We start from the raw sequence: 17,279 nt of genomic DNA, 5'->3' as shown, positions 1-17,279 counted from the left end.
ATGCTTAAGAGATGCTGAAACACTTTCGTAAGTTTATCTTGTTGTGACATTTTATATAAGTATATTTGAAATAAATCGAAAACGTGTATTCAGTATTTATTATTTTTTATTATAAGATATTGAGAGGTGATATGATTGCTGATGAGACAACGTTACACTAGAGTTCAAAAAGTGTACGCTACTCTTTGTTGTCTGACAACAACTGATATTTAACTCCGGTCACTGGATTACACAAATACACTCTGAATTAATACATTTTTTTACACTTCCAGTATTACAGTATAAGGTCGAACATTCATCAACACTGGTACATGCTATAAGTGTACAAGAAATTATTTCATTATTAAAGCACTCCAATAGAAATAAATCGTAATGTCTAATTTAAGTCATCAAGCAAGCCTAATTTAATGAATTACTATTACAACTTCTACATTTTGTTAAACATTGTTTTGGGGTTCGTGTTGCTTAGTTTTTAATTTTCTATGTTGTATCTTCTGTACTATTATTTGTTTGTTTTGTCTTTTTATTTTTAGCCATGCCGTTGTTAGTTTAGGTTCAATCTTTGAGTTTGACTGTCCCTCTTGTATCCTTAGTCCTTTTTTTAAAAAAGATTTGTATTCCTTTTAAGTAGATATATTTCAATACCTTGTCATATTCCTCGAGATAACAATACACACGAGTTGTCTGACATGCACACACGATTTGTCTGACATGCACACTCGATTTGTCTGACATGCACACTCGATTTGTCTGACATGCACACTCGATTTGTCTGACATGCACACTCGATTTGTCTGACATGCACACTCGAGTTGTCTGACATGCACACTCGATTTGTCTGACATGCACACTCGATTTGTCTGACATGCACACTCGATTTGTCTGACATGCAAACTCGATTTGTTTTTTTGGCATAGTCATTTGATAACTTGATGTGACTGTTGAGATTAATTTACGAAGACGAGTGCATAGTGCGCCATTATCATATTATCAAACAACATCACAGTATTTAATTTAAATGTACCATTCACAATCAACTGCTAGCTATGAAAGCAATACTTGCCTTGATTATGTACACAAATGCACTTTGATTCAACACACGTTCCAATTCCGCCATTTGTACAAATGTTTGTTAAACAATCAAACAAACCGGTACATGCTGGAATTATATAAAAATTAGATTCAAAATAATTGGAATAATCTTACAACAACAAATATTTTAGCATGAACAACTGTTATGCAATAAAATACCACATGGCCTTTTGTAAATTGTGTTGATTTTGTTACATGATCTAAAAGTTTATACATTACAATTTTTCATATTTCAAAAGACAAACTTAACAGACAGCAGATTGCTCATGACAACAAAACACTTCTCGAACACTGTTGGAGTTGACACAATTTCAGCATGTTCATTTTAAAATTTATGGTCAAAACCTCGAATTGGTTGACCGTAAAAATATGACTTTGTCGCAATTCACATGCAAATTTTTTTTCACGGTCTTCTACATGTTCTATCCTTAACTATTAGAAAACTCGCCGAACGTTAATTTACCGACTTTGTGTTTGCCTTGGTTCTGCTTTAGAATTCGAATTTGTTGTACTGTGAATTCATTTATTTTCATGAATACCAATATTCATGGATTAAGAAAAAACTCCCGTTTCGTGGATATTTGATAATTTGCGGTTTTGCAGAAAACTGCATCTAAGCCTATAAGAAATTTGTTAATTGTTGAACATTAAATACCGTGGTTCGCCGTTAGCCACGAAATCCAGGAAAATTGGTATCCAACGATGATAATGAATCCACAGTAGTTAAATCTGTTTTTGACTAGTGAACAGTGGTATAATGTTAGTCTTTATAACCCTTAGCTGCATCTTTTATGTCAAGGAATAATCATTTTGGGGAAACAAACGTTAGAATATTGCTATAAGAAAATGGTTTGATAATATTTGGATAGAAATTTATCAAACATTAACCAATTTACAAATAAACGTGTTTTGTTTTATCATTTCAAGAGAGGAACGAAAGACACCAGAGGGACAGTCAAACTTATAAATCGAAAATAAACTGACAAGTTGAACGCCATGGCTAAAAATGAAAGGGACAAACAATAGTACACATGACACAACATAGAACACTAAAGAATAAGCAAAAAGACGCCCACAAAAAACTAGAGGGGATATTAGGTTTACATGTGACACCCGTCGTGTTGCTTATGAGATAACAAATCTGGTAAATCGTCTTATTGGGTAGGTCACATTTTTGAATGGGAAGGGGATTGTAGTTACGATGTCAGGAACTTATCCGATATCATTTGTGAAACCGTTATTCCATAACGGTCAACCAACTCGTGATGGCGTCCTAAAAATTAACGAAGAGATGATTTCAACTTCCCCATTTTGAACTCTTGATTTAATAGGTTCCTTGTGCGCTACGATCCCCTATCATAACAATCATGATAGGAAATGGCAGCATGGGAATATCGTATCAAATGTGTGGGAGATATATACACCGTGTGCAGGTGCTGCTGAAATAATGCTACTTAGAAATGAAAAGTTCACAATTCGAAAGCTGTAATCATCTCTTCTCAGCTGAAATTCAACTTACCATGGGGAGTACTTTCAACACAGCTACAGCTCCCGTACAGACATTGTACAGTGATATTGTCTTTACATTTAGTTATATTACAATCTGCATCCAAACTGCAAAATTCTTTGCTTGTCACCATGCCTAAAAAATATTTTTGATATAGCTATTTAGTTGTTTAGTGATAAACGCCGTTTCATGACCATTGCGCTATATGTCGTGGCTGGGGTTTTTTTTCTGTTGGTGAAGCCTTTAAGGACAAATAGATATTTTGACATTGAAAGTGCATTCGCTGGATATAAACCTTATGCATCGCTTTAGTGTGGATAAAATACTTAACATTTTCAATACTTAGTATTTGGATTTTTATTTTTGAAGTTAATAACCCTAATTACTGGAACATCAAGAACACATTAAGAAATATATATTAATGCAATTTTTCAAAAACTTTTAAATAGATTAAAACAAATGTGGCACGAGTGCTTGTAAGACATCTTTTGTTCCAAGTCATAATGTGAAAAAAAGTTCATATATATCTAATGTAACCTTACCCATTAAAACACACAACTGAATGATAATGGATTTCATTTTTCTAATGTAGTTGAATGCAATATCAAATGTGTAAAGGAATGATTCTAACTTTATATTTATACTGTAAGACCTAAACAAAGATAATATGTAGAACGTTCCAACGGACATGATATACGTAAGTAAAGATCTATCTTGTCGCAAGAACGAATTGAACAGTTGACAATGTGGAACTCTTTTTCGTGTTGGTGTCGTTTTCCGTTTGTTTTCGACTAATGAAATCAAATACCCTGTGATAGCTGCCATCCTTTATATAGTATTGTTGAAGAAATCTATTTCAAAATTCCGATCGATATGATCAAGTATTCGTTGTAATAATTTTTATTATTTTTTTAATTTTTAATATTAAAAAGAAAGATATATTCAATAAAAGATAATACAATAAATTTACAGAAAACATGAAAATTAAAGTATTAAAAAAAAACGAAAAAGCAATTGATAACGATATATTTTGAAACGGCTGGTTTAAAATTCAAGCAAGGTAAGACGATCACACAAGATAGACGAACCCTGATTAAACAAACAATATTTACAAACAAAAATAACCAAACACAAAACAGAAATACAACGATCGAATGATCTTAATCTGTTAGTTTTTACAACCAAACCAAAATACAGGGTAGATACAAAAATACTTCCAACAAGACCGAGAAACATTTACCCCCTCAAACATGTTGTCAAAAGCTTGGGATTGATAAGTTAGTACAAACCCGGACAATGGTGGTGAGATAAGATTAGTACAAACCCGGACAATGGTGGTGTATTTGTAAGATTAGTACAAACCCGGACAATGGTGGTGTATTTGTAAGATTAGTACAAACCCGGACAATGGTGGTGTATTGATAAGATTAGTACAAACCCGGACAATGGTGGTGTATTTGTAAGATTAGTACAAACATGGACAATGGTGGTGTATTTGGGTGCACTGAAATGGGAGTATTCTTTAGGGACAACTATTTAGCTGGCAAAAGAGAGCCGAAAGTTACCAAAAGAACATTCAAACTTAAAAGTTGGAAATTAATTGACAACTCCATGGTTAAAAAAGAAGACAACAATAGACAAAAGAACAACACACAAGACTAAAAACAGATCAGCATAAACTCCACCAAAAACTTGGGGGAATCTGAGGTGTGTTTGGACGGGAAAGCGTAAAATGTGGTACCCGCCGTGTTGCTAAAGTTTGTTCAAACTAAGTTATAAGCTTTATTCCTTAGGTCCAATTCGGACAAAATAGGCGGGATAGAAATATTAACATTAGGAACATACTCGTTATTATTTGTGAAAAGGTTACTCCTTAACGTTCAATCTATACTTGTTCAAGTCCGTAAAACTAACGAAGTAACAATTTGAACATCAGCACCTGGAACACTTTATTTTTTAACAGATACCAACCGTGCAAGGGCTGTATAGCCAGTCAAGGTCGTTAAAAACTTCCATTTGTAGTTTTAACAGATACCGACCGTGCAAGGGCTGTATAGCCAGTCAAGGTCGTTAAAAACTTCCATTTGTAGTTTTAACAGATACCGACCGTGCAAGGGCTGTATAGCCAGTCAAGGTCGTTAAAAACTTCCATTTGTAGTTTTAACAGATACCGACCGTGCAAGGGCTGTATAGCCAGTCAAGGTCGTTAAAAACCTCCATTTGTAGTATTAACAGATTCTTTGTAGGCAGGAACTTTCTATCACGGAGATAGTTATATGATATATACAAACCCTGAGAAATTGTATCAACTGAAAGATTTATACTCTATATTCAGGCGCTGCTGGAATGTTGCTATATAGAAATGTAAAGTTCGCAATTCTGAAACTAAAAGCGATCCACTGTCGCAAAGCTTTGTTTTCAACCGACCCCCATTGTCAAATAGTATATGTTAGTCCAGATATGAGTCAGTCAGTATTTGTTGTGTCCTATATCTCAAGTTAGATGATATCTTCATAGGCCTACGGCAGAGTTAATAAACTACATATTTTCAATAGGTCGTTTATGATTAAATGTATCAACTGAGAAATTTGGGGAAAATAAGTTGTATGTTTGAATACTAGTAGTATAAAAAGTGTGTTGGATACTAATAACTGAAAAATAACAAGTTTGTATATACTCACTGATAATTAAAAACAAACTTGATGAATTGACAGAAAAACATTTGACACTGAACTTATTTTCATTTTGGAAAATCTATTATTTAAAGGAAACAGTAGTATACCGGTGTACAAAAGTCACAAATTGATTAAGAGAAAACCCGTTTACAAGCTAAAACCGAGAATGGAAACAAATCAATTAGAAGTGGAAAACTGAAGAGCAGCATTAAAACGAACTATTAGATACCATCTGCTATATTCCAGACTGGGACAGGACACATTATGAACAGATGGAGGGTTGAACGATAAATGGGTAGGCATTGCAATTGGTTTTTGATTGTTATGATGGGCTGGAAATTTAGAGTGCTTCTGACCCACAGGATGGTATATTCAAGTTTACCGTGATTCAAGCTATAAAGGCTTCCTCAAAAAGACATTGTTAATGTTTTTAATGTGCGTGTTTCTGTTCACAATAATCTGATTCGTCGTTTTCAAAATGTTACATCCTGCATAGTCTAACAGACGCCCTACTTTGTCAGAAGAAAACTAAATGATGATCATATTTCTATGCACAATCAACCTTGAGATTCATCCAGTTTTGAATTTATTTGACAGATTATGTTAATTGATCAAATACTATCTATCATGAAAATAAAAGTGTATTTTTTCCTTAGGGAGACACACTTAATTTCATGTTTACAGTGCGAAATCACAAAAACAATGAACTCCGAGGAAAATTCAAAACGGAAAAATCCCTAATCAAATGGCAAATTGAAAGCTCACACTGCTCAAACGAATGGATAACAACTGCATATTCCTGACGTGGTACAGGCTTTTTCTTTTGTACAAAATGAAGATTACCATGTTTTATAGCTAGCTAAGTCTTTTACTTGTATGACAGTCGCATTACATTCCGTTATATGGACAATGATGTGTGAACAAAACAAAGACAAAAATATAAATGTGTACCTATCTTTGTATTTTTCAAATGTGTTCATCATATTTGGTTAAGCAATAATTATAGATTTGAAGAAATGAAGAAAAAAAAAGCACTCGTTAAATTCAACTAAAGATGAAGGGTCTTAGATAACCAATTTCAGGAAACGGGAAAATAATCCTGAATCTTGAACTTTATTGTTTTCTGATGTAGAACAATGTTAATATGAAACAAATAAAACGTGTGCTAGTACATTAAAATGTTGCAGGTACATGTCGTACATATTGTGGGCAATTTGTGAATTTGACGAAAACGAACTAAATAAATAATGTAGAAAACAAATACAGAAAAAAGAAGTGTGATATGTATAATCAAACAAATTAGTCAATAAAATATACGGATAATTAATTTCAAGAAATATGTTCATTCCCTTAATGGAATAGAGAAAATATCATGTGATATCCCAATTGTGTTGTATTAATAATCTTATGACGAACCAAGTATATAATGTAGTCAACAAATACCGTTTAATAAGTTTGCTAAAATGTTTAACAAAAATTGAAAAAAACCCCATATCATATTATTTATTGATAATGAAGTATTTTGTGGTGCATACCCTTAAGAACCATGTGTTATTATTATAACTGTGGAAATTTTTAGACACAAAGCCAGGTTCAACCAACCATTTTTTCTTTAAATGTCTTGTACCAAATCAGAAAAATTACCATTTTTATATTATAGTTTGTTTCTGCATGTTCTGTGTGTGTTACAATTTAGTGTGATGTCGTATTTCTCCTCTTATATTTGATGTGTTTCTTTCAGTTTCAGTTTGTTACTCTAGTTTTTTCCTTATCCATTTATGAATTTGGAACAGCGGTATTCTATATTGCCTTTATTTATATCCTTAATAACCATGTCTTAATATTGTAAACAGCAGATATTTGTGAGGTTTGTTTTGTTTCATATCAAGTTGTCTTTGAAATGTTTTAATAGCTGCTGTCTATAATTATCACTTATTTTCGTTTTGCTCATTGTTTTGTTCATCTAACTCTTATTATTTATCCTTTTTTATAAATATGTCGTTATATACTAGTATTTTGTTCATTCGTTGATGCAATAATGCAAACAAAATAATTTTGTATTTGACTTTTGAAGCATAATTACGTGATTCATATATATGTGGGTATTCGTTTCAAGAGAAGTCCGAGTCTGATGTCAGAAGATGTAACAAAAGAAAATAAACAAATGACAATTATACATAAATAACAACAGACTACTAACAGTTAACTGACATGTCAGCTCCAGACTTCAATTAAACTGATTGATAGATTATGATTTCATCATATGAATATCAGGTACAATCCTTCCAGTTAGGGGTTTAGTATCATACCATCATAACATATATGAGAAGAACATAACCCGTGTCATGCCAACATCTGGTTTTTGAATAAATGTGTTTAGTTTAGTATAGGAATTTTTTTATGTAGATAGTGGTGGATTGAACCTGGTATTATGGCTGGTTAAATCTATCACTTATATGACAGTCGCATCAAATTCTATTATATTAACAACGATGTGTAATCAAAACAAACCGACATACATAATCTTTTTTCTTATATATAATAGGTAAAAATGTCAAAAATAGGGGTACAGCAGTCAATAAATTGTTATAAACTTAATCAATATAAAACAAACAAAAAAGTAACAGAATCAAACAAAGGCATACACCAAATTTTACAACCTAATTCATTTCTTTTTTATAATACGATTTTATTTATCTATATTAAATCGACATTTAAAGAATTGAATAATTATAACTACTGAATCTGGATCCTTGTTCTGACAGGCACGCGAGACAACTATCCACAAGAGACCAAATGACACAGAAATTAACAGATTTGGGTAACCTTGCAGCTTTCAACAATAACGAAAGCCCATACCGTTAAGTCAGCTATTATTATTATTATTATTTACAATATCTATATAGCGCATTATCTAATTAAAAATTTCTCTAAGCGCTTAACATAAAACAATCAATGCAGTTAAAATAAAAAAAGAAAGGCGTTAAACATTAAAACAATCAATCGGCAATAAGAATGAAATAAAATTTTGAAACACATAAAAAAAAAAAAAGGAACAGAAAAGTTAAAAAACTAATTATCATAATTAAAAGGGATATTATACTACAACGAAAAGAACGAAGTTAAAAAGTCATTGTCAGTATAAAAAGTAACATGGTATCACTGAAAGCGAGTCTAAAATAATGGGTTTTCAAATTCTTCTTAAAAAGTTCGATTGAGTGTTCATGTCTTACATGGCTAGGAAGATTGTTCCAGAGGCTCGCAGTAGCTTTGTCGAAAAGTCTTTCTCCATAGAATTTGGTACGTACACGAGGTTGTATAAGCTGCTTTGTTTTGTCTTGGTTCAGTTTCAGCACATCCATTTACTAATGTCAGCTAAACAAGCTATAAAAGGCCCCGAGATGACAAATGAAAAACAATTCAGACGAGAAATCTAATGGTCTAATCAATATACAAACAATATTAACAGCCTATTTATAGGTATGTCGTCAGCAGATAATTTTCAAAATAAATACGGATATAATGAAAGTTAAAAAAGGAGGAAGTCAACCAAAACAGATTTTTATTAGTGTTTCATTTGTATTGTAGTCCTGTTATATTATGTTGTCATTTCAATGTTATATGTAACATTGCCATTAAAGTGCGAGGTTTGACATGCCACAAAACCAGGTGCAAACCACAATTTTTTCCTTTAAAAAAGTCCTGTACCAAGTCAGGAAGATGGCCATTGTTATATTATTGTTCGTTTCTGAGTGTGTTACATTGTAACGTTGCGTCGTTTGTTTTCTCTTATTTTTGAATTTAAATTCACACTGCGATAAGACGTGTCACGGTACTTGTCTATCCCAAATTCATGTATTTGGTTTTGATGTTATATTTGTTATTCTCGTGGGATTTTGTCTGATGCTTGGTCCGTTTCTGTGTTTGTTACATTTCAGTGATGTGTCGTTGTTCTCCTCTTATATTTAATGCGTTTCCCTAGGTTTTAGTTTGTTAACCCGATTTTGTTTTTTGTCCATGGATTTATGAGTTTTGAACAGCGGTATACTACTGTTGCCTTTATTTATATACTGTTGTTTGTCTTTCGGACTCTTTAACTTTGTCTCCAATGTCGATACAATTAAATGTTAAGTAAAACGTTTTAATGATGATGACAATGTTTTGTTGAAAGTAAGAAATCTAATGAGTTTTAAAATCTATGAATACAACATTTGTAGGTTGGTTTCGTGTTGTTTAGTCGTTCTATGGGGTGTTTTTTGTACTATTATTTGTCTGTTTTTATTTTTATTTTTTAGCCATAACGTTATCAGTTTATTAGTTGACTTCAATCTGGTATCTTTTTCCCCTCCTTAAGATAATAACCACTCACTACATCATACTTCATGTAATCAGCTGGAGGATTTTTATATAGAAATAACGATACAAATAGAAACGCTCAATACATATTAAGGTTTTTTCATTAAAAAAAATATTGAATCTGTTATCTGCAGTCCATGAATTTAAATTTAAAACTGCTGATTCGTCGCACAAAGAACAAATCGTTGATCAACATCTTTCATAGTACTCGTCATTACTAGTATCCACATATTTACTCGTTTTGATTAGGGAACATGTGTTATCGTCCTCTATACTGAACCCAATACATTCTCCTGTCTTCCTACAGACGATAGCACATATATAAACGGGTATATTTTCCAACTTCCGGTCGAGGGCTACAACGGGTATTTTGTTGAGTTGTTTACAGAATGATCCTGTAAAAAAATGTAATTACATGTAGCATAATTTTCTACATTGGTTAGAGGTATAGGGGGAGGGTTGAGATCTCACAAACATGTTTAACCCCGCCGCATTTTTGCGCCTGTCCCAAGTCAGGAGCCTCTGGCCTTTGTTAGTCTTGTATTATTTTAATTTTAGTTTCTTGTGTACCATTTGGAAATTAGTATGGCGTTCATTATCACTGAACTAGTATATATTTGTTTAGGGGCCAGCTGAAGGACGCCTCCGGATGCGGGAATTTCTCGCTACATTGAAGGCATGTTGGTGACCTCCTGCTTTTGTTTTTTTATTTGGTCGGGTTGTTGTCTCTTTGACACATTCCCAATTTCCATTCTCAGTTTTATTTCAATGTCAATATGATTATGAGCAATGACTGTTTAACGTCAAGCTGCAAATATAATGCATATATAGGACAAAACAAAGATATGGTATGATTGTTAATAAGGCAACTCTTCACAAGAGACCAAATGACACAGAAATTAACAACTATAGATCTTCGTACAGCCAAGCTTCAAATCCAAATCTGAATATCTATGGAAGACTTAAGTAAAGGTTTTAAGTACTTTGTGGTAACGAAATCCCTTGCTAAATTATTTACCAGTAATACATAATAGGTCACTGTTCCTTAAAATCGAAAAGTCACATCAGACACGGGCATACAGAACGAGTTGTGAAATATAAACCCCGTAAGAATATGTCAAAGGAACATCACCAAGCAAAAAGGGAAATTTCACAATAGGGAATGAATCGCTGCATTAAGTGCTATTGATGGTGTTTTGAATGTCTTACCTCAATTTTTCAGAAAACTATATAATGACGTATTATTTACATCCGTTTTTGTATTAAATGTATTAATGTGACAATGAAAATAAAAATTAACATCAACCTTTCTTTAAAAAAAACTTTGTTGATGTTGACAGTTAGAACGTCAAGGATATGTAATTATACCCTGCCTACTCAATGTTGAAATGAATATCAATAATAAGTTTTTCTTTATAAATTTCCTGTTTACAAAATAATGATTTTTTCGAAATACTAAGGATTTTCTTATCCTAGGAGTAGATTACCTTAGCCGAATTTGGCATACCTTTTTGGAATTTTGGGTCCTCAATGCTTTTCAACTTTGTACTTCTTTCGCTTAATAACTATTTTGATCTTAGTGTCACTGAAGATTCTTATTTAGACGAAACGCTCGTCTGGCGTACTAGATTATATGTCTCATCCGACGATTCCGTGGACACAGCAATTATATCACTTAGTACCTAACAGATTTGTCTAAATCATGATTATTCGGATCGTCGTCCGAGTCCATTTTAGGAAAAACGCCGGAAGTCGCCGTTGGTTTTGGTGGCAGTATCAGTTTACGCCAGAAGTGGCCGTTATGGTTATGCACCGTGTGTCTGGTACCTTTGATAACTAACTACTATTGTCACACTGACTTCAGAACAAATATACAATGATTGGTTGATGCAAATAATAAATATTACCTTCATTAATATTCTTTTCAGTGTAAATTTCTACTTCACACAAAGTTAAGCAGGAGCCGGGAGATGCATCCATGTAAATCTCCACAAATCGTCCTTGAACCTTTGTATTACAGGACGAACTAAAAATCCTTGGAACCTGACCATTGTGATAAAAACAGAGTTGGCTTTGTTCCTGATCGTAAGATTGTCATGTGTGAACCATTGGATTGTAGACAAGTATATAGATATTGGCCAAACGCTCAGCTATAATGATATATCAATAAAATTATTATTTGGTCTAAATTAATGGCATATATGACTTTGATATTATGAGTATTTACAAATTAAAACGGTTCTTTATTTACTTTTGTTTGTTCCTTCATTATTGTATTCATGAATCGATATATCATGTCCGTTTATTAATTGAAATAATCTTAATCATGTTAATTATATTTTAGATGATTGTACGAAAAAAGCAAAATCACAAAAATGCTGACCTCCGTGGATAATTCAAAACGGAAAGTCCCTAAACTTTAAGGCTCAACACACTAATGAATGGACAACAACTGTCCCTAACCTGACTTGGTACAGACATTGTGTAAGTCTTAGCAGGAAATATTTGGTATCAATAAAGGAGTCACATTATTGCATGTGTAGAATTTCCGGTCTCTAAAACAACGCAAAGATCCTGTTTGTGCTCTGATTATCACAAAAAGGACATCAATAGAGCTAAGTAAGAACACACAGTACAAAAATGTCATTTAATCAGTGCGCAAAAGACCAAACTACAGTTTTATAACAACACAATGGACCACGCTAGAGTTTTATAACCGCATAAAGGACCACGCTAGAGTTTTATAAATGCACAAAGGACCACACTAGAGTTTAATAACAGCACAACGGACCACACTAGAGTTTAAAAACAGCACAAAGGACCACGCTGGAGTTTATTACAGCACAAAGGACCACGCTACAGTTTTATAACAAATCAATGGTCCACGTTAGAATTGTATAACAGCATAAAGGACTACATTAGAGTTTTATAACAGCAGAAAGGACCACACTACAGTTTTATAACATCACAAAGGACCACGCCAGAGTTTCTTAACAGCACAAAGGACCACGCTAGAGTTTTATAACAGCACAAAGGACCACACTAGAGTTAAATAACAACACAAAGGAACACACTTGTGTTTAATAACAGCAAAAAGGACCACGCTAGAGTTTTATACCAGTACAAAAGACAAAACTAGAGTTAAAGAGAGCACAAAGGACCACACTAGAGTTTTATAACATCACAGAGGACCACACTAGAGTTTAATAACAGCACAAAGGACCACACCTGAGTTTATTACAGCACAAAGGACCACGCTTCAGTTTTATAACAAATCAATGGTCCACGTTAGAATTTTATAACAGCATAAAGGACCACACTACAGTTCAAATACAGCACAAAGGATCACACTAGAGTTTTTTAACAGCACAAAGGACCACACTAGAGTTTTACAACATCACAAAGGACCACACAAGAGTTTTAAAACTGCACAAAGGACCACACTAGAGTTTATTAACAGCACAAATGACCACACTAGAGTTTAATAACAGCACTAATGACCATAATTGAATGTTATAACATCTCAAAGGACCACACTAGAGTTCAATTACAGCACAAAGCACCACACTAGAGTTTTATAACAGCACAAAGGACCACACTAGAGTTTTATGACATCACAAAGGACCACACTACAGTTTTATAACAGCACAAAGGACCACGCTAGAGTTTTATAATAGCACAAAGGACCACACTAGATTTTTATAACAGCACAAACGACCACCCTAGAGTTTTATAATAGCACAAAAGACCACACTAGAGTTTTATAACAGCACACATGACCACACTAGAGTTTTATAACATCTCAAATAACAACACTTGAGTTTGATAACAGCACAAAGGACCACACTAGAGTTTTATATCATCACAAAGGACCACACAAGCATTTTAAAACAGCACAAAGGACCACACTAGAGTTTACAAACAGCACACAGGACCACACAAGAGTTTTATAACAGCACGCAGGACCACACAAGAGTTTTATAACAGCACAAAGGACCATACAAGAGTTTTATAACAGCACAAACGATCACACTAGAGTGTTATAACATCACAAAAGACCACACAAGAGTTTTTAAATGGCACAAAGGATCACACAAGAGTTTTATAACATCTCAAAGGACCACACTAGAGTTTAACAACATCACAAATGACCACACAAGAGTTTTAAAACAGAACAAAGGACCACACAGAATTTATTAAGAGCACAAATGACCACACTAGAGTTTTATAACAGCACTTATGACCATATTGGAATTTTATAACATCTCAAAGGACCACACTAGAGTTTAATTACAGGACAAAGGACCACACTCGAGTTTTATAACAGCACAAAGGACCACACTAGAGTTTTATGACATCACAAAAGACCACACTACAGTTTTATAACAGCACAAAGGACCACACTAGAGTTTTATAATAGCACAAAGGACCACACTAGAGTTTTATAACAGCACAAACGACCACCCTATAGTTTTATAATAGCACAAAAGACCACACTAGAGTTTTATAACAGCACACACGACCACACTAGAGTTTTATAACATCTCAAATAACAACACATGAGTTTGATAACAGCACAAAGGACCACACTAGAGTTTTATAACATCACAAAGGACCACACAAGAATTTTAAAACAACACAAAGGACCACACTAGAGTTAACAAACAGCACAAAGGATCACACAAGAGTTTTATAACAGCACGCAGGACCACACTAGAGTTAACAAACAGCACAAAGGATCACACAAGAATTTTAAAACAACACAAAGGACCACACTAGAGTTAACAAACAGCACAAAGGACCACACAAAAATTTTAAAACAACACAAAGGACCACACTAGAGTTAACAAACAGCACAAAGGATCACACAAGAGTTTTATAACAGCACGCAGGACCACACTAGAGTTAACAAACAGCACAAAGGATCACACAAGAATTTTAAAACAACAAAAAGGACCACACTAGAGTTAACAAACAGCACAAAGGATCACACAATAATTTTATAACAGCACGCAGGACCACACAAGAGTTTTTTAACAGCACCAAGGATCACACAAGAGTTGTTTAACAGCACAAAGGACCACACTAGAGTTTTATAACATCACAAAGGACCACACAAGAGTTTTTAAACAGCACAAAGGACCACACTTGAGTTTACAAACAGAACAAAGGACCACACAATAGTTTTATAACAGCACGAAGGACCACACAAGAGTTTAATAACAGCATAAAAGACCATACAAGAGTTTTATAACAGCACAAAGGACCACACTAGAGTTTACAAACAGCACAAAGGACCACGCTACAGTTTTATAACAAATCAATGGTCCACATTAGAATTTTATAACAGCATAAAGGACCACACTGCAATTTTATAACAGCAAAAAGGACAACACTACAGTTTTATAACATCAAAAAGGATCACATTAGAGTTTTATAACAGCACAAAGGACCACACTAGAGTTAAATAACAACACAAAGGAACACACTAGTGTATAATAACAGCAAAAAGGACCACGCTAGAGTTTTATAACAGTACAAAAGACAAAACTAGAGTTTAAGAGAGCATAAAGGACCACACTAGAGTTTTATAACATCACAGAGGACCACACAAGAGTTTAATAACAGCACAAAGGACCAAACCTGAGTTAATTACAGCACAAAGGACCACGCTTCAGTTTTATAACAAATCAATGGTCCACGTTAGAATTTTATAACAGCATAAAGGACCACACTAGAGTTTTATAACAGCAAAAAGGACCACACTACAGTTTTATAACATCACAAAGGACCACGCTTGAGTTTCATAACAGCACAAAGGACCACACTAGAGTTTTATAACAGCACAAAGGACCACACTAGAGTTTAATAACAACACAAAGGAACACACTAGTGTTTAATAAGAGCAAAAAGGACCACGCTAGAGTTTTATAACTGTACAAAAGACAAAAAACTAGAGTCAAAGAAAGCACAAAGGACTACACTAGAGTTTTATAACATCACAGAGGACCACACTAGAGTTTGATAACAGCACAAAGGACCACACCTGAGTTAATTACAACACAAAATACCACGCTTCAGTTTTATAACAAATCAATGGTCCACGTTAGAATTTTATAACAGCATAAAGGACCACACTAGAGTTTTATAACAGCAAAAAGAACCACACTACAGTTTTATAACATCACAAAGGACCACGCTTGAGTTTCATAACAGCACAAAGGACCACACTAGAGTTTTATAACATCACAAAGGACCACGCTAGAGTTTAATAACAACACAAAAGAACACACTAGTGTTTAATCAGAGCAAAAAGGCCCACGCTACAGTTTTATAACTGTACAAAAGACAAAACTAGAGTCAAAGAGAGCACAAAGGACTACACTAGAGTTTTATAACATCACAGAGGACCACACTAGAGTTTGATAACAGCACAAAGGACCACACCTGAGTTAATTACAACACAAAGGACCACGCTTCAGTTTTATAACAAATCAATGGTCCACGTTAGAATTTTATAACAGCATAAAGGACCACACTAGAGTTTACAAACAGCACAAAGGACCACACAAGAGTTTTATAACAGCACGAAGGACCACACTAGAGTTTAATAACAGCATAAAGGACCATACAAGAGTTTTATAACAGCACAAAGGACAAAACTAGAGTTTACAAACAGCACAAAGGACCACGCTACAGTTTTATAACAAATCAATGGTCCACATTAGAATTTTATAACAGCATAAAGGACCACACTGGAGTTTTATAACAGCAAAAAGGACAACACTACAGTTTTATAACATCACAAAGGATCACATTAGAGTTTTATAACAGCACAAAGGACCACACTAGAGTTTAATAACAACACAAAGGAACACACTAGTGTATAATAACAGCAAAAAGGACCACGCTAGAGTTTTATAACAGTACAAAAGACAAAACTAGAGTTTAAGAGAGCATAAAGGACCACACTAGAGTTTTATAACATCACAGAGGACCACACTAGAGTTTAATAACAGCACAAAGGACCACACCTGAGTTAATTACAGCACAAAGGACCACGCTTCAGTTTTATAACAAATCAATGGTCCACGTTAGAATTTTATAACAGCATAAAGGACCACACTAGAGTTTTATAACAGCAAAAAGGACCACACTACAGTTTTATAACATCACAAAGGACCACGCTAGAGTTTCATAACAGCACAAAGGACCACACTAGAGTTTTATAACAGCACAAAGGACCACACTAGAGTTTAATAACAACACAAAGGAACACACTAGTGTTTAATAAGAGCAAAAAGGACCACGCTAGAGTTTTATAACTGTACAAAAGACAAAAAACTAGAGTCAAAGAGAGCACAAAGGACTACACTAGAGTTTTATAACATCACAGAGGACCACACTAGAGTTTGATAACAGCACAAAGGACCACACCTGAGTTAATTACAACACAAAATACCACGCTTCAGTTTTATAACAAATCAATGGTCCACGTTAGAATTTTATAACAGCATAAAGGACCACACTAGAGTTTTATAACAGCAAAAAGAACCACACTACAGTTTTATAACATCACAAAGGACCACGCTAGAGTTTCATAACAGCACAAAGGACCACACTAGAGTTTAATAACAACACAAAGGAAC

General features: G+C 33.9%; 2 protein-coding genes across 2 annotated transcripts in view; both read right to left on the bottom strand.

Moving 5' to 3' along the window:
• Nucleotides 1–152: 152 nt before the first annotated feature.
• LOC134695443 (serine protease inhibitor Cvsi-2-like) lies at nt 153–3,246 on the bottom strand. Its single transcript, XM_063556695.1, has 4 exons — nt 3,142–3,246; nt 2,612–2,734; nt 1,064–1,159; nt 153–314 (listed from the first exon to the last, which is right to left on the bottom strand). The coding sequence occupies exons 1-4, from the start codon at nt 3,176–3,178 to the stop codon at nt 220–222; spliced, it is 351 nt and encodes a 116-aa protein (XP_063412765.1). The 5' UTR covers nt 3,179–3,246; the 3' UTR covers nt 153–219.
• Nucleotides 3,247–9,711: 6,465 nt separating this feature from the next.
• LOC134695539 (uncharacterized) overlaps nt 9,712–17,279 on the bottom strand; it is a 41,317-nt gene continuing 33,749 nt past the window's right edge. Inside the window, exons 3-4 of the mRNA XM_063556826.1 lie at nt 11,538–11,780; nt 9,712–10,025 (exon numbers count right to left, since the gene is read on the bottom strand). Of these exons, the coding sequence (XP_063412896.1) occupies nt 11,725–11,780 (56 nt within the window). The 3' untranslated portion in view covers nt 9,712–10,025; nt 11,538–11,724. The remainder of the gene's footprint in view (nt 10,026–11,537; nt 11,781–17,279) is intronic.

This window comes from Mytilus trossulus, chromosome 13, assembly GCF_036588685.1.
Source record: "Mytilus trossulus isolate FHL-02 chromosome 13, PNRI_Mtr1.1.1.hap1, whole genome shotgun sequence".
NCBI classification, from domain to species: Eukaryota; Metazoa; Mollusca; class Bivalvia; order Mytilida; family Mytilidae; genus Mytilus; species Mytilus trossulus.
This window is presented reverse-complemented; position numbering and strand designations above follow the sequence as displayed.